This window comes from Meriones unguiculatus, chromosome 16 (genome assembly GCF_030254825.1).
Source record: "Meriones unguiculatus strain TT.TT164.6M chromosome 16, Bangor_MerUng_6.1, whole genome shotgun sequence".
NCBI lineage: Eukaryota > Metazoa > Chordata > Mammalia > Rodentia > Muridae > Meriones > Meriones unguiculatus.
Genome location: NC_083363.1, coordinates 27,095,008 through 27,117,355, shown reverse-complemented (window position 1 = coordinate 27,117,355; position 22,348 = coordinate 27,095,008). Strand labels below are relative to the sequence as shown.

The 22,348-nt window shown below is 48.7% G+C and overlaps 1 protein-coding gene across 3 annotated transcripts; it reads left to right on the top strand.

Moving 5' to 3' along the window:
* The first annotated feature begins 21 nt into the window (after nucleotides 1-21).
* On the top strand, nucleotides 22-20,338 carry Dnajb12 (DnaJ heat shock protein family (Hsp40) member B12). 3 transcript variants are annotated; one of them, XM_021626928.2, is made up of 9 exons: nucleotides 22-258; nucleotides 10,486-10,666; nucleotides 11,686-11,831; nucleotides 13,360-13,545; nucleotides 13,628-13,707; nucleotides 15,125-15,234; nucleotides 16,476-16,648; nucleotides 17,314-17,411; nucleotides 18,526-20,338. In XM_021626928.2, exons 1-9 carry the CDS (start codon nucleotides 126-128, stop codon nucleotides 18,553-18,555), a joined length of 1,137 nt encoding a protein of 378 aa, XP_021482603.1. In that variant the 5' UTR covers nucleotides 22-125; the 3' UTR covers nucleotides 18,556-20,338. The 3 variants fall into 3 exon arrangements, with proteins under 3 accessions (XP_021482603.1, XP_060225494.1, XP_060225493.1); XM_060369511.1 differs by having other exon boundaries at nucleotides 48-258; nucleotides 17,314-17,465; XM_060369510.1 differs by having other exon boundaries at nucleotides 49-258; nucleotides 17,314-17,459.
* The last annotated feature ends 2,010 nt before the right edge of the window (nucleotides 20,339-22,348 follow it).

Sequence of the window (22,348 nt, the reverse complement as noted above, 5' to 3'; positions counted from 1 at the left end):
CGGGAAGGAGGGGCTGAGAGTTATGTCATCCTTCCGCGCCGGTCTGCCCCGCGACGCGACGCCGGCTGGCGCAGCCTTTCGCTCGCCCGGCCTCCCCCTCCTTGGTTCCGCGCTCGGGTTCCGCCATGGAATCCAACAAGGATGAAGCCGAGCGCTGTATCAGCATCGCTCTCAAGGCCATCCAAAGCAACCAGCCCGAGCGGGCGCTACGCTTTCTGGAGAAGGCGCAGCGGCTGTACCCGACGCCACGAGTCAGCGGTGAGTGGAGGCACCAAGGGGGCATTAGCACGGATGGGGGGAACACGGGAACGGACCGACGGGAGCAGTTGGCGGAGGGGGAGGGGTGGCGAGGCGCGGCTACGCCTGCGCACTGGTGCGCCCGGGCGCTGCTGGGATACGTAGTCCCGGTGTCTCGCACTTTGTGGGTTGCTGGACCCCTGAAGACTCCCGAAGGCCTGGCTCTCAACCCTTTCCAGTGCTTGTGGAACCTTCTAAAATATGAGGTTTCTGGGAAGGAGACGCGCTGGGAGACCAGGCGAAGAGAAATCAAGTGAAAGCAAAAGCGAACTACGTTTCCCAAAGGGCTGTTCGGTGGCCCAGGGCCAGGGGCCGGCCTGGGAAATATTATAGTTCAGGAAAATAAACATAACTATTCTAAGAGAGAATGGGTTCTAGAGAGGGAAGGAATACCTAGAAAGGCACCTCAGATCTTCATTTGCTCGAATCAGAGAACCCTTTGAGACATAAGCCACTCCAACTCACAGTCCTTCCTGCAGTCTCTTGAACGCCGAGTTTCGAGGTGGATATGATTGTTGCAGAACTCAGTCTCGGCCACCTTATCCCACCTTCGCCCCCAAGCAGGCCTGGGTGGCGGGTGTTATGGCCTGGTACGGTTGCTGAGTACCAGGTAGCTGAGTAGACTAGAGCTAAGATCTCCCATGACTTGTCTCTGCTACCCGTCACCGCGATTTACCCTTCATTTTGCGTTTGTAACCTAAGTTCCCAAAGAAAATTTCGTTACCATCCGGAAAGGAGAAAGACACAGGATTTGTGCCTGTGGGCTTAGTAAACTTTGTTCCGCGTAACAGACTTTGAGACTTAAGAGACCCACGTCTCATCATAACTGTTCCCTTGTGACATTTCCTCGTCTGGAAGTTTAAGGAGTTGGAGCAGATAAGGTATATAACAAGAAGACTCATAGAGCTTTTCAGTGTAGAAAGTACTTTCTCATCGGTTTTGTTACCTGATCCTGTACTGTCAGGAAGACAGCACCACCATTATATCTTCTGTAGATGAGACAGTAAGGGACTTATCCTGACATAGCTAGAAATTGGAAAGCCCTGGGACTCCATAAATACTTATTGAAATGAAATGAAGAGCAGCCACTTGCTGCTCACCTTCCCTGCCCACATCTGGAAATGGAGAAAGAGGAGTGCTGACCTAAGAGGCAGCTGGATTCCTGAACTTTCTTCTCTGCTGACTCTGCCAGTTGATCTTTGACCTGTTTGCCTCCTCTAGGAGAGAGTTGCACTCTGTATTTACCAGGACTACTCTGGTAACTTGCTCAAGGTGCCTCCCCTCCATGAGATAATTCCCTTTATAAATAAGGAGCATGGTGGGGTGCAGACTGTCAGAATTCCATCTAATTACTACTGTTTGCTGATGAGCTGCTAAGAAATCTGATGAAATAAGGGCCTGTAGGGCATTGCAGAAGTCACCTGTGCTAGTTCAGGAACTTGGACAGGGTGTCCTTCCAGGGATTGGTGTGTGTGTGTGTGTGTGTGTGTGTGTGTGTGTGTGTGTGCATGCTCTTCATATGGCAGTCAAAGAATAACTTGGCAGAGTCAGTTTTGTCCTTCCATCTTGTGGGTCCCAGGGATCAAACTCTCAGGCTCAGCAGTAAGCACCCTCACTGTCTAAGCCATCTCAAAGGCCTACCTGTTGGATATTTGTTAGGTCCTTGCTGGATAGAATATGTGCCTCGTGCATAAGCAGTAGCCTGAACAGACAAAATTGTAAGGAAAAGGTGATAGGGAAATCTTGGTTTAAAAGTAGTAGGTGGCTGTCTACACTGAATGTTTGGATAAGCATTCATCCCAGTACAACACATTGCTGCAGGTATGGTGGCCTATGCCTGTGATCTCTGAGCTCAGGAGGTAAGAAAAGAGGGTTGCCTCAAGTTTGAGGTCAATTGGACTTCATAACTTTATTTACCAAAAAAAAAAAAAAAAAAAAGAAGAAGAAGCTGATGTTGAGAATCTGTTTTGTTTTGCCTGCAAAGTTTACTGGTTGATGCCAAGTGGTATAGCAGGATTGGCAAGATCTGCAAGGAAACAGACTTACAAAGAAGAAGATTGCAAGGCAGGTGATAACAGTAAACTAACAAAAAAAAAAAAATAGGCACAGTTGTTTAGATACTGAGGTCTTAAGGGTAGTTATATAAAAAAAAAAATCTAGTCCTTAGCACCTGTGAGTTCACAATCTTGAGAGATGGGAGGGAGTGGAGGATAATCTCCTGGGATATTATAAGCTGTTGGGAAGCACTGTAATGAGGGCACACAAATAATGTTATCTCACAGAGGGAAGAGCTTCAGGCTCTAAGAAATGAGGCAACAGTCAAACATCACTTTGGAAGAGATGGGAAAGGCATGCTGGGAGAAGACATGGAAACCGGAAGTTTAAAAGGGTTTGGGTAGGGATTATGTAGAAGGAGATTTAGATGCAAGTGAAGTAGGATATAGAAAGGGTTCGAGTTAGAAAGTGAAATGGGGCCAGATTGTAGAACTCCTTTCCTGTTAGACAAGATGGTTTCACTTTGTTCTGCATAAAAGAAACTAGAGAGGTTTGGTTTATTGGGAGTTGAGGTTGTCTTTCAGACCTGCCAAGTCCACTTAGAAGTTAGAGAACTCAGCATAATGAAGCCATGTAGCCAGTTTGAGTTCAAAGCCTGGGCTGGAAGAGACCAAGAAGGGGTAAGGGATACATTTTCTTAGAAGAAAACAGCACAAGGCCAGGTATGATGATGCATGCCAATAATACCAGCAGTGAGGAGGCCAAGGCAGTAGATTGTTTGATGCCAGCCTGGACCATATCATAGTGAGACTGAGAGAGAGAGAGAGAGAGAGAGAGAGAGAGAGAGAGAGAGAGAGAGAGAGACAGGCCTGAAAAGGTTGATGAGAGGGACAATGGCCCAAATAGGTTAGGGCATGATGGCATAAGGAGGGATGCAAAGGTAAAGAACCATTGTGTAATGATGATGTGACTTAGATGGGTACTGGGGAATTGGGGTCAACCTTTCTGACCTAAAAAGGCCAAAGCTGAGAAACTAAACGGGCAGAGGTGGACAGGATGGAAAGTGCCAATGGGACATTCCTAGAGAGTCACCTGCCTAGAACACATGAGGAAGCAGCAGGTTCCAGATGAGAGACTGTTGTCACCAGCTTGTTGACACTCTTTGGAAATGGTTACAGCTGAGGTCACTGGGAAAGTGGGAAGCATGGAGAAGCTGGTGGACAGCCATGCATCATGCCTGCCCTTAGCCAGTGGGAGTAAGACAGCAGCAACAGGAGCATAGTCCTGAGAGAGGACAGAGGCGGTAGCCATGGAGATGACAAGTGTGCAGAGGCCAGGAGGGGAAGGGAAAGGATGGAAAGCCAGAATTAGAGCCGTTGTTGGTCTTTGAGAAGTAAAGGAGGGTGGGGGAGGTGTCAGGAAAGTGGCTCAAACAGGAACTGAAGACCATAGCTTTCTCCATGAAAAGAAAAGGAGGGGTCCTTGAAAGGGGGAACAGGACAGAGGAACACCACAACTGGGCAACTGCATTGTGGGACAGGAATAAGGCTGCTGGGAGGACACAGCAGAAGTGATACTGTCCATGTCCTTTTCTGGGACCTTTTTTTTAAAGAACTCATTCTGCAACCCTGGCTGGCCTGGATCTCACTTTTTAGACCAGCTGGAACTCAAAGAGGTCTGGTTGCCTCTGCCTCCCAAGTGCTGAGATTACAGGCATGCACCACTATGTCTGACATTTTTCTGGAATGTTCTATCCGCATCTGTTGGTTACTGGCTTCACCTGATATTTAGTGAAGTGATTGAAAGGATGGGACATGGAGCCAGATGTGGTGGCACATGCCTGTAATCCTAGTACTCTGGGAAGCAAAGGCAGGTGGATCTCTGTGAATTCAAGGCCAACCTGGTCTACACCAGGATACCCAAGGCTACACACACAGAGAATCCCTTTCTGGAAAAACAAACCAAAAAAGAAAAGAACTGGATATGGTAGGGACATGGTAATCACGTGGGGGCCAGACAGGAGACAAGAATGTCTTACCATTCCAGGGCAGTTTGGACTATATAGTGGGAATCTGTCTCAAAGAAAATAGAAGATAGCAGTTTTGCACTCAGGCCCTGAGAATACAAGTAGGCCTCCGTTTCCCTCACAAAGAGAGAGTTGCCTGGATGAGGTACCTGCAGTTCATGTTACCCAAGCATCTATAAAGTGGCTCACTGTTCAGTCTGGGCAAAGTCAGACAAGGCCTTGGGAGAGAAGGAGAATGGATTTGGGCCTTCTGGGTCAGTGAAAAAGAGAATTGTAGGACCAACAAGGTACAGCACAGAGTTGTCCACTTAGCTCCTTCTAGTCTTTATTTTCTCATTTTATCTTAATTACTTCTCCAAGCAGCCAGGGGCAGGGTCAAGCCTACACTGAGGAATTAGCTATGGTGGCAAGTACACACCGCTGAAAGGTCCCAGTCTTGTCTGTCTCTGACCTAGGCTCTTTCCTCACTCTGAGGCTAAGAACAAAAGTGTCAGGAACAGGTCATTCAAGACAATTGCTACCCATGTGCTAAGCTCTGTATATACCTGCATACCTTCTCATACTGCCCTTAGGAGGGAAATGCTCAGAGACACTAGGTTAATTTATCCAGTAAGACCCTGTTAGCAAGTGGCCTTGGCTGAGCCTGGGGTAGTTCAGGTCTGGCTCCACATGGCATGAGGAAGGCCAGGAGGTCTTGGAGCTATCAATCCTCCTTAACTCCTCAGCTACCTTGTGGCCTTCTCCTACGGATTTCCCACCTTTTTGTTTGTTTTGGTTTGTTTTGAGACAGGATCTATGTAGCCCTGGCTATCCTAGAACTTGCTAGGCTGTTCTAAAACTCAGAAAGATATGCCTGCCTCTGCCTCCCAAGTGCTAAGATTAAAGGTGTGAGCCACCATTACCAGGCTCTATGATTGGTTTTGAACCATTTTCTTTCTTTAAATAAATTAGTGTTGAGGCTGGAAAGGTGGCTCAGTGGGTATGAGCACTGGCTGTTCTTCCAGAGGTCCTGAGTTCAATTCCTAGCAACCACATGGTGGCCCATATTCATCTGTAATGGAATCTGATTCCGTCTTCTGGTGTGCATGAAAACAGAACACTCACATATACAGATAAATAAATCTTTAAAAAAATTTTAGTGAAACAACAGCATCTCACTGTGGTGCCCAGGCTGGCCTCAAAGCCCTGGACTTCAGCAGTCTTCATGCCGCACATCCTAAGTAGAAGAGACCATGGTTTGCACCTCCTTGGTCCACTGGTCTATCTGCTTGGCACAGCCAACACCGAGGTTAACATTAAGCCTGCCTGTTACCTAACTCTTTTGTGTCACTGCACATTGTCTGTCAGCCACTGTGTCACAGGGAATGTCATGATGAGTCAGGATGATACCATCACATGCTATAGGCCTGTTAGGACATCCAGACTGGTGGGGAGACTTGCTTGCCAGCAACCAGAAGTCTCCTGTTTTCAACTCAACCCAAACTATCATATATCCACTCTTCTTTTAATTCTGCAGCACATGGAAGTTAGAATGACTGACCAGTGGAACTGCCTTAAAAGCTGCCAGAATCTTTGCAGAGGAGTACATGTGTAGGCCTCTGCCCTCTGACCTATGCAGCTGTGTTGATTGGATCACTGGTGATGTTGCCCTTGGGACATGCACTGTAGACAGGGCCAGGAACACAGACCACTTCCAAAAAGATCAAAAACAGGCGGCTTGGTTCAAAAACCACAGGAACCCAGTCCTTCCTCTGTTTTCAGTACCAGCCCCTCTTCATCTGTTGGTTTCCTTCTTTGCCTCCACTGCTGCCTGGTATCTCGTGGCATTGCTCAGGGCTGAGATCTGGCTACATCTGCATTGGCCTGAACCACTGTAGGCACCCCTCACCCCAACCCATAGCTTCTCTCCCCTCCACAACTAGCTGCTCCTCTGTCTCGTTGGTCACCCAGGTTATTCTATTTTGAACCTGATGCCTTGCCAGTCTCCAGACCACCTGCATGTGTTATCTTATTTCATCCTCATGCCAGCATTCTGAGGAAACTGAGGTGCAACAAGTGTCATACATCAGCCAGAGTCATACTGCTATGCTAGTAAGTGGCAGAGTTGCAATGGGGATCTGGCCTCTGTGAACATAACATCTGGAGTTCCCCTTTGCCACAGCAGTGCTACCACAGTGCCTTCTCCCTGAGGGGCAGGCCAGTGGGTGATGCCACTTCCCTTCTAAGGTTGTTGTGATGATTGAGCTAATTTTTACAAAGCATTGTGATGGTGACTGCCTGACACACATTGAATGCTCAGTAACAGAAATGGCCATTACAAGTTAGCCAAATTGGCACACCCCTGTGATCTCAGCACTTGAGAGGATCATAATTTGGAGGCCAGCCTTGACCCCATAGTAAAACAAGAAAGAAAAAAAGTTGATTGCTACTAATCTTTTTTGTTTAAGATAGTGTCATGTCCTGTGGCCCAAGCTCTCTTTGTAGCCCAGGCTGGCCTCCAGTTCAAAATCCCCCTGCCTCAGCATCCCAAAATCCAGGATCATGGCCAGGCAGTGATAGTGCTTAGCACTCCTCCCAGTACTCAGGAGGCAGAGGCAGGTGGATTCTGCGTTCAAGGACAGCCTGGTCTACAGAGCGAGTTCCAGGACAGTCAGGGCTACACAGAAAAACTGGAGGGGTGGGGGAGTTGGGAGGAAGTTCTAGGATCACAGGTGTGCACTTCTGTGCCAACTACTAATGCTTCTCCAAGTACTCCTTCCACAAATCAACGCCTCCACTCCCTGTCTGCCTCAAACTGCTGTCAGCTCCTCTGTCTGAGTTGTCCAATGCCAGGAAGATGGTACAAGTTTTCTACACTGCAGTGGTCCCTAGCTATGGCACAGGTATATGGTGGTAGAAGGTGTCTGGAGCTCCATACAGTGCTGTGACAATTGAGAAAGAAGCTGGATCTGGTTTGAGTGGTGCCAATATTTGTCCTTGGCCCACAGTTATCCTGGGTCCCAACAAGGACCTGTCAACAGCTTTGGAATTTACCAGCCAGGACCCTGCAGACTCGCATGACTGCATTTGCTAGAGTTTGTGGATGCTGAATCAGGAAGAGCCAAAAGCTTGGATTTAAATCACCATAATCCCATTTTAGGGTGACAGTAAACCTCTCATATATACCCCAATAACATAGATCATTTGACATGGCCAGCTGTTTAAAAAAAAAAAAAATAGAACAATAGGATTGGAAAGATGGCTCAGCAGAGGACCCAAGTTCAATTTCCAGCACCCAAATGGCAGTTCACAATCGTATGTAACTCCATTCCCAGCGTATCTGTGGACACTAGGAATCCACATGGTGCACAGACATATGTACAGATAAAACACCTGTACACATGAAATAAAATAAATATGTATAAGCAATAATAATTGGGATTTGGTGGTACATACCTGTAATCCCAGCACTCAGGAAGTGGAAGCAGGAAGTTTATCCTGAGCTATGTAGAGAATTGGAGGCTAGCCTGGCCTACATTAGACCCTGTCTAAATAAATAAAATGTAACAGTAGAGCTGAGGGACTAGCTCCATGGTAGAGCACTTGCCTTGCGTGGTCAAGGTCCTGTGTTCAATTTCTAGTACCACAAAGAAAAAACAAGCTGTAGAAATGAGCACCCAGAGATCTTTTTGGGTCTTCTGGGACAGACTTACTTCCCCAATTCCTCATCACTGCTAAGCAAAGGCTCCAGGAATCAGCCTTCCACCAATCCCCCTGAATCAGACCAGCTGCTAGTGGCTCCACCATAGAGGATTGTGCCCTCTCTACCAGCAGAGGATGTGGGCCAAGGCCTTGTTTTATGGTAGGGTACTTGCTCAGCATGCGTGAGGCCCATGTTGGTCCCCAGTATTGCAAAGAATAAAATTTAAGATGGATCCTGGTGAGGTAGCTTGTGCTTGCAGTCTTGGCACTTTGTAGGCAGAAGCAGAAAGATCAGGGTGTTCAAGGCTATATAGGAAGGTCAAGGCTAGCCGGAGCTGCATGAGAATGTTCAAAAAATAAAATCACCAGTTGCCTAGAATTACACATTTAAAGGTTAAGATTGGAAGCTGGGGTATAACTGCTAAGTCTGGAAAGTGCTGACCACAAGAATGAGGACCTGGCCACTTGTGGTAGCACACGTGAATAAACTTTGCTCAAGGAGGCTGAACAGTGGTGGCACATGCATTTAATCCCAGCACTGGGGAGGCAGAGGCAGGTGGATCTCTGAGCTTGAGGCCAGCCTAGTCTACAGAGTTCCAGACAGTCAGGGCTACACAGAGAAACTCACGGGGGGGGGGGGGGGGGGGGGCTTGCTCAAGAAGGCAGAGGCAGGGTCACAAGTTCAAGGTCAGATTGGGCTACACATGTAAAGAATGAAGACCTGAATTCAGACCCCCAGCAGCCAGCAAAGTCCAGTGTATACAAACATTGGACAGAGACAGGAAGATGGTTTTTGGCCAGCCAGTTAGCCAAATCAGTAAGCCCCACGGTTAAGTGAGATACCTAGTATGGGGAGAAACTGAGGAAGGCACCCCTCGTCAGCCTCTGGCATACACACAAAAAAGGGTTAAGATGGCAAGTTTTATGTTGTTACCACAGTGAGGAAAGAACTATTGTGTTTTCAAGTAAAAGGATATAATACTATTAAATCTAAACTAGGAACATTGAACAGTTTATAATTCTGATGTACTGTATTAATAAGCAAATATTTAAACTAGGAAACATTAAAATTAACGTTACCTTTTACTTAGTTTTACACTAATAATATTTATTTAATAATAAAGCATTTTAAAGAACCAGCATAAAAATAGAAAGCACAACAGGAAGCAGTGCTGAGGACCTAAGTGTTCCAGATAGTGTGCTGCAGTACTGAGAGAAGATCTGAGTTGGGCCAGTAGACAAAAATGATTCATAAAAGAGCAAAGACCCTAGTAAGCAAGCAAGCACACTGAAAGAAATACCAAGGTAACATTAAGCCTGGCATGGTGGTACACACCTATAATCCAGCACTTGGGAAGCTGAAGCAGGAGGATGGTGATTTTGAGACCAGCCTGGGCTGCATAAGCAAGATCCTGTTCAAAAAACAATAACAATAAAAACAACAAAAGAGGGAGGAGGACCTCCCCCTATCAGTGGACTGGGAAAGGGGCATGGGAAAAGAGGGAAGACATGACTGGGAGGGTATGGGGGCCTACAGCTGGGATATAAAGTGAATAAATTGTAACAAATTAAATAATAACAAAAGTAAAAGTAACTGAATCTAGATCAGATACTGCTAGGTTCATTAGCCAAACTCAAGCCTCAGTTTGTTTGTTTGTGGCATGGTCTTACTGTGTATCCCTGGCTGATCTGAAGCTCCTAGAGTACGGGGATTAAAGCATGTGCCACCGTGCCCTGCTGTGTGTACTTGCTCTCCTCCCTTTCCCTTTCCTTCTCTTCTTCCTTCCTTTCGCTTCTACCATTTAGAGTCTGGGGATCAAACTCTGGTCCTTAGGCATGGCTACAAACTCATTTCTGGAAAGCTGAACCAATCTCACCAGGCTTCTTCTGTTGTTTTCAGTGGGGGTCCGGGAGGCTGTTAAATGTATTCTCACACCTGTAGGCCTGTCTGTTCTAGAACTTACCATGCTCACCAGGCTGGCCTGAAACTCTTCCTTTGCCTCCCAGGCGCTTGAATTAAAGGTATATACCAGCACACCCAGCTCCTCTTTTGTTGTTGTTTGTTTGTTGAGGCAGGAACTCTCACACACCTAGGCTGGCCTTAGACTCCCAGTGTAGTAGAGGGCACCTGAGAATGGAGATTTTAAGACCAGAGGTTAACGTGTGTGTCACTGTGACAGTTTTATGTAGTAGTGCTGGTCTTTGAGCATGTTAGCAAACACTACCCCAACCGACAAGTGTTTGTATAACTTATTAAAGAAAATGAATGCATAAATAAACAATACCTGAAAATAAGGAAGGCGGTTACTTTATATGAATCATATGGATTTGGTAATAAAATTAATATTGCTAATATTTTAAAAGCTATAATCTTCTTACTCCTGAGATCTGGGGCTCCTAAAAGAACAGGTCCAAGTTAGGAGAGCAGTGGTCTTGCTGGAAGTGACCTGCCAAGTGACCCCTCAGTGGCTTCTTTTTTCTCACAGCTCTGATCGAGTCCCTCAACCAGAAACCACAGTCTGCCGGTGATCAACCCCAACCCACAGACACAAGCCATACCACCCACAGGAAGGCAGGTGGGACCGAAAGCCCCTCAGCCAACGGCGAGGCAGGAGGAGGAGAGAGCACCAAGGGCTATACCTCAGAGCAGGTGGCAGCTGTGAAAAGGTAGAGGCCATGGGGTGGTGGGAACTGAAGAGGGCCAGGGAAGCCTCTCTTACTTCATCCAGTGGCCTGGGAGGGTCTTGGAAGATGGAGGAAGTCCAGCTTTGTTTCCCACAGGGTGGGAGCCAGGGCCTCACTGCCCACCCCCTACTGTTGACAGACCAGAGACATTGCCAACCCATGCCTTCCTCTGCCCTTGGCCAGCAGCCCTAAGCCTCCCACAGCTCTGTTTGTCACACAAAGACACCACAATCTTGCCCCTACCCCCAACACCAACAAAGACCTTTTCAGACCAGAGCCTGTGGGCAAGAGACAGAGCTATGCTACCTAGGTGGAACAGCCCTGCAGAGTGAAGCTCTCCCAGGCCTGATACCACTAGCCAGGATCACTCAGGACTAAACTCTCCCAGCCATCTTTTCTTCCACCATTTAGCCTCAGAATCCTTCTGAGGCCAAGCTAACACCTCCTGGCAAGCAAGATGACTATGACCAAATGTGACCAAGTAGTTTGTCATAACCAGGCACAGTTTCAACCATACACACCTAATAGCTACGGTGATAGAAGCAGACTTGAAGGGCAGAGAAGTCCCAGAGAACCCCCACGAATGTGAGTCCTCCAAGGCCCAGAAAGGGAGGTCAGTTACAACAGAAACAGCCTTTTTTTAGGGTCCTATGGTTTGAGTGAGCAGACGCCAGCCATTGCCATCAGCAGGACACCTCTTCTCCAGTTAAAAGACACTCACAGTACTTCCAAGTCAGCTTCTAGTGAAGGAGGCGGTAGAGAGGAGTGGATGCTAGCGAAAGACAGCAGCCACCGCTATCAAGTCCTAAGTATGTTCATGGTGTTTCCAGCAGGCCCTGCCCAGCTCTCCAAGCCAAGGAGCGCCCTGTGGTTCCCTTGCCCCTCAAGTCAGGCAGCTGACCCAAGTCTGGTCCCCACATCTGCCATGAGCTGAGCGCCTCATACTGCTTGTTCCCTCACCTCACCTTAGACACCCTGTTACACTCTTCTCTCTGTTCCAGGGTCAAGCAGTGTAAAGATTACTATGAGATCCTGGGGGTAAGCAGAAGTGCCTCCGATGAGGACCTGAAGAAGGCCTACCGCAAACTGGCTCTCAGGTTCCATCCAGACAAGAACCACGCGCCTGGTGCCACCGAAGCTTTCAAAGGCAGGCCAGCACTGGGGTGTTTGGGGTTTTGTGTGTTAGTTTGCTTGCTTGTTACCTGTGTAGATTGGGCTTGACTAGAACTCAAGAAGGTGCCTCTACCCTCTGGCCTCTGCCTCTGCCTCTGCCTCTGTCAAGCTGAGATTAAAGGTATGAACCACCAAGCCCAGTCATTTTGGTGCATTTATCTCCTGTCTTAGAATACAGGGCCAAGGTGGCTTTCCCAGGAAGTTGGGACAGAAGAATGTGGTCTCAACTGTAATTGTACAGGAACTGTTCCCAGTAGCCACCTCTAGCCATATAGACTGGCAATGCCCACGCTGCCTCCTCTTCATTTTCAGGGTTACAGTAGAGGTGCCAGAGGATTCTAGTGGCTTCTGCAGGGTCAACCTGTCACAGGAGCAGACTCCTACCTCGACCATCTGGCAATAGTCCCTGTACTGCGGGGCAGGGAACCCCTTACTCGAAGGGCTTCTTCAGCGGCCAGCTTCCAGCTTCCCACAACCTGTCCCAGCCCTCCGCTGGGGACAAAGCATCTTCTGATCTCACAGCCTATTGATTTGTGGAGTGGGTGTGTCAACCTCTGGCTAAAATCATAAGCATTTAGATTTTCATCTTTCCTCTATTTGGCACTGATGTGTACTGCTTTCATGCCAGCCCTGTGTTCCTAAGCCTTGCATTTTCTTAGTCCCTAGGTATTGTTCCCTTTGGGGGATTCTGTGGGTGACTGGGTGCCTTGTTATGCAGTACTGGATTGAGTAGGGACCTTGTGACAGAATGGTACAGCCTTGTCAGATGTGAAAGGAGGGTTTCATCCTCCCTCCCAGGGGCTACCAGTGCTAAAAAAAAAAAGCCTATAGCCCACTGCTGTGAGTGAGGGGTAAAAAGTGAGGCAGGCCCTGGGAGACACTGGCTTTCTGCCCTGGGCACTCTGGTGAGGAGGCCCCAGTGCCAGATAGAAAACAGCAGCTGGAGGCTGGGCCCTGGGGACAGCAGACTCTTCCAAGCCACACACCAGAGCCAGGAGTTGCCACCGGAAGCAGTGTCTGCTGCTGTCCCGTTTACAAGGGTCTCGTGTGTCTGTTATTTTTGGTTGCACTATGACTTCAGGATTATATTACCCTGTTTCCCCACGAGATGAAAGTGTGCAAGGGGCATTTCTGTAATATCAGTGAAAGAACTGCAACAGAACACATCTGAAGCAAGTATGTAGGATCATGCCTACAACCCTACCTTAGAGACAGAAAGATTAAAAATTGGAGGGCAACCTGGGCTACTTATCAAGTTCCTGTACCATTCTGGCAGTTTAGGTGATATAACAGGGACCCTCACCAAAAATTAAGTTAAATTAAATTTTAAAAAGCCTCTTCTTACAGCCCAGACTGAGGCCTTGCCTAGGGGCCTTGCTCTTGATTACCTGCTCTCTGGCACTTGCCCAACAGGTGATTGCCTTTGCCCTTAAGTCCCCCTTCCCCTGAGACCTGAAAGAAGCAAACTCGTTCTTAAGGCCTGATCTTTTCTCCCCTTCCAGCCATTGGCACAGCGTATGCGGTACTGAGCAACCCAGAGAAAAGGAAGCAGTACGATCAGTTTGGTGATGACAAGAGCCAAGCTACCCGGCATGGCCACAGCCATGGGGACTTCCACAGAGGCTTTGAAGCAGACATCTCCCCTGAAGACCTTTTTAACATGTTCTTTGGTGGTGGTTTCCCTTCCAGTAAGTCCACAATCATCTCTCTCTGGTGGTGATGGTGAGGTTTGAACGCTACAGCCCCTAACTCAGTGCTTCCATATTTCAGGTAACGTCCACGTCTACAGTAATGGCCGAATGCGATACACCTACCAGCAAAGGCAGGACCGCAGGGAAAATCAGGGTGACGTGAGTTACAAGGGCTGAGCAGCACACTAGGTCCTCCAGGGGATGAACCCTGAAGGAGGAAGTCTTGATCCACGTATATCCTCAACATTCTTAAGCCTAGGAGCCATCTTTGTTCCTTCCCAGTGCCATTCTGCCTAGGGACGCCAGAGGGAGCCACACTCCAGGTTGCATAATACTTTTGCTTCAGTTGGGGACTGTACAACACAAACTTCTCCAGCTCCCAGCAGCTCTAGTGCAATAGCTTTTATGGAGCCCATTTGTTCTTAACACTGAAGTAACGTTTTCTGAACAATGGAGAATTAAAACATCGTGAGAGATTTTAAAAGGCCTGCATGGGTATTCAGTTTTCTAGAACAGTGAGTAAAAGTTTTATTACCAAGCAGTCCTTCAGACACATTTGGGACACATGGATCAACACAGCCATATGGCTAGGACCTGAACACTGCCAACAGCTAGGGCAGAGCATTTAACAGAGGGATACACACTTGAGCTTGCTCTCCCTCCCCCTCTCTCCTGTTGTTTTACTCCCTTCATTTCTCTCTCCTCCTGTCCCTCTCTCCATTTCTTCCCTCCTTCCTCTCTCTCCTTGGACTTACCATGCCGTTGAAAAAAACCTTGAGCTCCTGCTGTCCCTGCTTCCACCTTCCAAATACTGGGGTTAAACTTGAGTCACCATGCCATCCATTTCATTGGAGTGGTCTTGGTTTTGGCTTGGTTTTGGTTTTGGTTTTTGAGACAGAGTCTCACTGTGTGTAGCTCTAGAATTTGCTCTGTAGACTAGCTGGTCTGGAACTTGGGAATCTGCTTGCTCCTGAGTACTAGAACTAAAGGTGTGTGTCACCATACCCAGCACTGGTTTTTTTGTTGAGATAGTATAACCCTGGCTGGTCTGGAACGCCAACTGTCAACCCATTCTCCTGCCCCTGCCTCCCATCTATTTACATCTGACATACAGAAGAGTTATTGCCACAGACAGCATACAGAAGAGTTTTAAATCACAGATTATTGGATAATGAATTTATTTCTGGTTGTCTTCTTTTTGTTCTAATAATCACACCCAAGGTTTTGTGGGTACTAGGAAAGCTCCATACCACAGACTACATCCCAACCCTTTAATTAAATGCTTTTCTTATCAACAATATATTTGTGTGACTCAGAATTCTAAAAGCAGTGTATTGTGGAAGCCCGTCACCCAGGCCTGCCTCTGTTCTCCTGGAGACTCCACCTCTACTCCTTCCTTGCTGCTCTCTTGAAGATCTGCATGCTACATGTGCTCCCAATGGTTGCTTTGTCATTTTTCAGGAAAAGCTGTCAAATGGAGGAGCTTCTGCCCTAGGGGAGACCTTTGGGAGGAAAGGGAGGCCACCTAAGTGCCATTATGCTAGGAAACTCTGATCATTGGCTCTCTTCCCTTCAGGGTGGCCTAGGAGTATTTGTCCAGCTGATGCCCATCCTCATCCTCATCCTTGTGTCAGCACTCAGCCAGCTCATGGTGTCCAGTCCACCGTACAGTCTGAGCCTGAGACCGTGAGTACAACCCCCCTGGACCAGGCCCCACCAGAGCTCTGCCTTCCCATCCTGATCTAGCAGATGCTCAACCATAGTACAGAAAGCTGACTTAGGTAGAAAAAGCATACTGTCCCTGAGCCAAGCACCTTAGATGTTTGAGGATTGGAGGCCCCTCAGAAGATAAGAAGCTCCGGGTATTTTGTTGAGGCAGCAACACATATACAGTGTCCTGCGTGATTTCAGAAATGTGACTCCCCAGCATCATCCCGCCTTGAGATGTCCTCAAAATCTGTTTGATGCCCTGAGAAAGAACAGAGTTTAGTCAGTCAGAAGAAGGTGGCTTTGCATCCTAGCTTCTGCATTGAAAGCTGTGGTTCCAGATGTGTTATGTAACCTTGATTCCTCCTTTGTAAAATGGGAACAATAGCATCTACCTCCTTATTAGAATTGAGTGACGTGTGTAAGATGTCCAGCTCATTGGAAATTCTCAGAAGTGTTTGTTGAGTAGATACCTTCTCAGCTACCAGTGGTTAGCAGGGTAAGGTAGTTGACCCTCTCAGTGCCTCTCTTTCCCAGTGCCTGGAACAGTGGGTTCTCAGCTTCTGTTTCATCCTGCCACAGCCTGCAGACCCAGCAGGCTTCCTCAGCCAGCAGGGGACAGAGTTGGCCTCTGCTCCTACAGCAACCCCACTTGTCTGGAGCCAGATGTGACTCCTCTCCAACAGCTAGAGAGATAAAGAAAGCAGTATGCTGGGGCTGCCCTCCCTGGAGCAGTGACTCCTGAGTGTTGGAGCTTCTGCTGCTGCCTGCAAGTCCCTGTGACTATACATTTTTCCTGACATTCTCTTCCTTTTGGTTCTTTTTTCCCTGTGTGGTTGGGAATGAACTCCTAACTCATGCTGACGTACCATTCTGTTAGAGACACAGCTCTGGCCTCTCATTTTGACCCAAGACTTGTGGCCCTAGGCATCTATTAGCGTAGAGGCATAGAAGGCAGAGACCAGCTTTCCAGACCAGGGTCTGGAATGTGCTTCTCTCCCCACATGCCCCGTTCTCAGTGGAACACCTAAAGAAGGGGTTGACGTAGGCTGGGCACTTGTGTGGCAGGATGCTCTGCCTTTGCCACAGACCTTCATTTTGGGGAGCCAGTCCTGTTGTGGTGTGGGGGTTTGCTGTTCCTATGGCCTGTGTGGTACCTCACACCACTGGGCCATCACCCTTCCAGCTGCCCACTTTGAACCTGGTGTATTTTTGGTCAGGTCAGTGGGCCATGTCCACAAGCGAGTCACTGACCACCTGAGTGTCGTGTACTATGTGTCAGACACCTTCTCTGAAGAGTACACGGGCTCCAGCCTCAAAACAGTTGAACGCAATGTGGAAGATGATTATATCGCCAACCTCCGAAACAACTGCTGGAAAGAAAAGCAACAGAGTGAGTGCATGTGTGTCTGTACATTTACTTGTTCGAGTGTATGCTTATGTGTGCAGTAATAATGTGTGTGTGCCTGTGGATACACATATGTGTTCATGAGCATGAGAGGGTACAGCCAGTAGTAGTATTTGAAGTGGGGTAACCAGAAACCATGTTTGAGAATAGAAAAACCCTTCTCTAGTGTTTTGTGGACCCAACAGCTGGCACTGCCCTGTGCTAGCCACCTCCCTACCAAGACCTGAACTCCATTCCTGGATTCCTCTGGGGCTACAAACCCAGGGCCATCTGATGATTTTATTAAGATCCTCATGAGTCACTGGTGCCTATCATTGTAGTTGTTAGAGGTGAATATATAAGAAACAGATTGGAAACCCCTGGCTACCCACTGATCATGTATCTAGTCTATCTGTGAGACCCTGATCCTGTCGTTCTGTCCCCTCCTGGGAAGTCAACTCTGCAATAACCCCTGGTCCTGTCTTCCTGTTCCCTCCTGGGAAGCCAGTTTGTCCCCAACCCCTGGTCCTGTCTTCCTGTTCCTTTCTAGGAAGCCAGTTCTTCCCCTGCTCCTACTCCTGCTCCTGTCCTGCCTTCCTATTTCCCCATGGACTTAGGCAGATAAACTCCATGCAGTTCTGGGGCCCTGACCTTGCCCTGTTTCTTTGCAGAGGAAGGCTTGCTGTACCGGGCCCGATACTTTGGTGACACAGACATGTACCACAGAGCACAGAAGATGGGCACCCCAAGCTGCAATCGTCTGTCAGAGGTGCAGGCTTCCCTGCATGGATAGTTCTGGGCCAGCCACACCACCCAGGTCCAAGTATGAGCCAGGACTGCAACTCCTGGCAGCCTTGGCCTTGGTCTTAAGCAGAGGAGGGAGGAAGCGAAGGAAGGAGAATGGGAAGGTGGGAGGGTGTGATGGAGGAAGGAAGAAAGCCTGGTAATGATGGCAGAAACGCCCTTCACCGTCCTGACACTTCCAACATCCTCCAGAGATGAGGCATCTCTGGGCACCTTGGAAAACTGAGGCCGATGGCAGCCCTCCAGTCACCCTGCCCTAGTGACCCTGTTCTTCCTTTCCCTCTCTAGGGCCAGGGGAGGGAAGGGTTGTACCCAAAAGCCAGACTGAATAGGGACCTGTGGTTCCTTGACCCACTCCAATAAACAAGCCACCTCAGCCCTTTCCCAAGCTTGGCTTTTGTTGCCTGTGTATTTACATATTACTGGATCCAAATAGCCCCTTATATACAATACCCCACTGGAGTCAGGAAAATTCATGGGGAATAAGTGGGCAGGAGTCCATCCCCCTCAGTCCTTCCAGGCAGGAGGAAATGGAGCAAGATGAACCAGTGGGCAGGAGAGGTCTTTGGGCCTGACCACTCCCTCTGGTGGGCTGTGAGGCCCACGATCCAGTGCTCTGCACCTGGGAGTCTGGAAGCCACAGGCATCCGGCCCCACGCAGGCGTCTCTCCTGTGGTCTTGAGGAGGGGAACAAAAGGTCACAAGTTCAGGGTCAAAAACAGCCACTGAGCACAGGAGGGGTGAGGGAAAGTGAAAGTGCTAGTCACAGGCACCCCATCCCGCCCCTTCCCCAGCATGTGGGTCACGGGCTCAGTTCCCAGTGCTTAGTGCTGGTAGCCTGGCTCAAGCCCAAAGGAGTGTGGGCAGGGCAGAAGCTCTTTGCATTGGTACCCTACCCACCCCCTCCTTTGCCTGTCCCCTGTCACAGAGCCAGCCACAGACTGTTCCAAGGCCACTCGTTAGCGCTAGCTAGTGTCAGCACTGGGGCACTGTAGAGGGGTTGGCAGGGCCAGGGCTGTGGGGCTGAGCCAGAGGTACCTGCTACAACTGCCACCTAACTGTGTCCCTCTCCTCTCCAGACTATGAAATCCCTGGAGAATTTTTGGTGACACCCACTGAGCCAACCATGGTGATGGACTGTATATTTAAGGAAAGGCATACACAGAAAAAATTAAAATGGAACTGGAGGCCGAATACTGCACAACCGCCCTCTCAGCCAGTGAATGCAGAAAGCTCTTAGGACAGACAGAAAGCCTGCCACGGAGCTGCTTCCTCCCCTCCCAGGGCTGGCAAGAAGCTCCACATCACCGGCTCCTAGGATACCGAAACCATGGCAACGAAAGTAGAATGTAAAACTTCCAGCAAATGTCTGTGGGGAAGAACTGGGGGAGGGGACACCACACTGTCTCTCCTCCCCCCATCCCAGGAGCCCACCAGTCACTTCACTGGAGAAGCCAGGCAGAGGCATGGGCCCAGGAACAGAAAGGAGAGAATTCCAGAGAACATAATTTAGAAATTCATACGTATGTATATATATCTATTTATATGTAAATAGACATATATGAAGATATATATATATATATATAAAGTCTTTTTAAGCTATGCAGGGATTGGGTTGAGATATTCAACTGATTTCTTCTATATTTTAGAAAATGACGCTTGTTTGGGAAGGCAACCTGATTTTCAAAACCTAGATAGTAGCCGTTTCAGAAAGTCAAGTTGGATGCTCTTAGTGTCATCCTTAGCCCCAGCCTGACTTTGATGACAGCAGTAATCATGGTGGTAAAAATCCATAGAAAACTTCCAAAGGTCTCCAGGCTTATGGTTAAGGTAGGGGCAGCAAGGTGTGGGTAGGGAAAGGTGCCCCTGAAGATAGCTGCTCAGTACTGAGCCATAGAGACCCCAGACAGAGCCTACTGGATGAGGCCAGCTCCTCATGCTGCCTCCTCCTTGGCCAGCCTCAGGTGGGCTCTCTGCCCTAACACCCAGGAGCCCTGCATCCAGTCCCTTGCCCATACCTCTTCCCCACCCAAGTCCCCAGGTGGGTTTGCCTTACAGGTGCCATCGGGCACAGCTCCACCATTGCCAGCAGGTTTTCTCTAAGTTGTCCACCAAGGACTCCAGAAGGCTCTTCCTCCAAAAGTTGACCCAGGACCTGAATGCAGCCCAGTTTGTGAAGAGGAACCAGTGGTTTGGGTGCCTGGCTTCATCTCTGCAGTGGACTCCACCAGGCCTCTGCTTATTGGATGAATAATCCACCACAACCAGAATGGCTTTCTCCTCCAGATGAGGATTTTTCTCAAAACAGGCCATTGCTGCCAGGGGAAGGAGGGAGGTTTAATCTCCTCCCACGTTTATAATGGGCCTTTGGGAATTGCCATTTCCCCTGGTTTTCCTATGGTGGCAGGTGTGTCATTGTACCTGCCAACTTCCAAAGCCTTACTTCCCCAAGCTGCCAGCCTAGAGGTGGTAACTACCTCCACGGTGTTTTGTTTTGTTTTGTTTTCTCTCTCTTTTTAAAAATACAACCCCCTGACAAATAGAATTCTTGCTGGGAAAAGAAATTTGGTTAGGAATTGTCAAATCTGGTTGTTTTTTGCTGGGTTTTTTGTTTGTTTGTTTGTTTTTTAACAAAGTTCCACCCTGCAATGAAGTGGCAACCTTGGCCTAAAGAAACAATAAGAACTGGACAAAATCCTGAGTACCCCACCCACAGTGGCCCTGGTGCTCTGCCTCCCACCACCCCAACTGCCTGGTCCTGGAAGCTGTCCCTAGAGGGGCTGAGCCATGTGCAATAAGAACATAGATCCTGAAGGATCCCCTGACAAGCTGTATTTCTTGAATTAGAATTCTGATATTGTACATCTATAAATATATATGTTTATTATGTGATTGGCAGTGGTGGGTCTACATTGAGCAGGGGATGGGGCAGGGAACACCCACCACTTGCTGTTGACACCATCTCCAAGCCTGTGTCTCAGGAGCTCTCAGGCCTGACCCTCTTGACAAAGGGTCAAATGGCTGGGCTGCAGAATGTGGTGTCCACCTGCCCACTGCCCCTTGACACATTCTGTTTTCCCTGTCACTGGACTGGGCTGGAGCCCACTCCTGAACTGGAACATTGGGAGAATTCCCAAATGGGTCTTGCCATCTCTGACCTACAACCTCCTCTCCCTGGGAGATGGAGAAAGCTAACACTGAGGCAGCCTGGGGCTCTGGGTAAGCAAGCACCAGATCTGCCTGGCCTCCCGGAGACAGGGCCAACAGCAAGAGTGGCAAGCCCAGTCCCCTCCCACCAGCAAGCCAGCCAAAGGCAGGCGCCTGGTGGTGCCACCGCAGCCCAGGAGCTCATTGGCTGTCCCCAGAAGGGTCACCGCAGCCTGCCCCCAGCCTGCAAGCTGCCACTTGTTAGCTGCACTTGGCAGAGGGGTAGCCAGCTTCCTGGCCCCCACCCTCCCTGACTAAACAGTTCTGTGGCCAGAAAGGGTGGGACACCATCCATCTGCAGCAAAAAAAGAAGCTTTGAGCAGTATGCTCCTCCCACTGTCAGGTGGCAAGAAAAGTCTGGGACCTGCTGCTACCTCCTTGACCCGCCCTGCTCTGGTCCAGAATAGGAGGGGCTCCATGGAACCAGGAACATACACCTGGCCGGATTTTTGTAGACAGTCACGCCACCTGGCTGCTGGGGCAAGTGTGCATAGTGCCGACATTTGATACCGGTTCAGATTCAGCTCAGAATTCCCTATCAGACCTCACGCCACATTGCCCATTTCCCAGAGCTGGGAACAAACTTGCCGAAAGTCCAGTGACCCAAGGGTCTTCCGGAAGCTGTGTGTTTGCATGTTTGGAGTCTAGCAAACAGTCTGCAGACAGTTACTGAAATCAAATTTACTGTGTTTGACATAATCATGTGGGTTTGGTTTGGGGTTTTTTGCTTTTTTTAAGATTTATATGAGTACGCTACAGATCACGTGCATGCCAGAAAAGGACATCAGATCCCAGGATAGATGGTTATGAGCCACCATGTGGTTGCTGGGAATTGAACTCGGAACCTCTGGAATAGTACACAGTGCTCTTAACCATTCTACAGCACCAATTGGTTTGGGGTTTTGTGGGATAGCCCCACTATATAACCCTGGCTTGGAGATCATTATGACCAAGTGGTCTTCAGTTTTCAGTAGTGAGCCTCCTGTTTCTGCCTCACAAGTGCCAGAAATTACAGGTAGAAACCACGTATCTGGCATCTTCTAAGGATTTTGAGTTTCTTCTTTCTTTTTGAGACAGGGTTTTATGGAGGCTGGGCTGGCTTCAAACTTGTTTATATACCAAAGGCTGGCCTTGAACTCCTGATCCTCCTGCCTGTACATCCAGAGTGCTAGGATTAGGCATAAACCACAACTCCAGGCCAAACCCAGCCTTTCAAGTGCAGTGTTGCTGGCATGTAAGTTTAGGACCATGAACAAGGTAAAAAAAAAAAAAAAAAAAAAAAGCCTTGCTGGGAGAATGGACATCAGTGGGATTAGCATTCAAGCAGTTCTCTCCTCAAAATGGCATGGTTGTCCACTTGCTCCACTTGTGTCCCTTAGTTGACATCAGCCCCAGAAGCAGCATTTTAAAAATGGTCATTAGTGTCAGTGTGGACTCAGGCTCAAGCTTCCTTGGCTTGGGCATGCTACACAACGAGAGGGGTCTGGACACCGTGCCTATGGGGCTGTTGTATGGAGTAAGTTGGCTCATGAGCAGCACTTCACACAGTGTCTGGTCACAGCAGGCTCCATCCAAGCACTATTTGTCTGTCAACAAAGATTACCTGACACTGATGTCAAGTCCTATTCTAGACACTGAAACTGCAGAGGTGACAGAGGAACACTGCTCTTGAGGAAATGAGGGAGGCAGAAGTGT

What these genes read in the sequence shown, in the direction of transcription:
- Dnajb12 (XM_021626928.2), top strand. Translation starts at nt 126, where the DNA reads ATGGAATCCAACAAGGATGAAGCCGAGCGCTGTATCAGCATCGCTCTC. An exon ending in TGCCACCGAAGCTTTCAAAG is followed by an intron (nt 11,832 to 13,359) that starts GCAGGCCAGCAC and finishes CTCCCCTTCCAG; the next exon opens with CCATTGGCACAGCGTATGCG. An exon ending in CTGGAAAGAAAAGCAACAGA is followed by an intron (nt 16,649 to 17,313) that starts GTGAGTGCATGT and finishes GTTTCTTTGCAG; the next exon opens with AGGAAGGCTTGCTGTACCGG.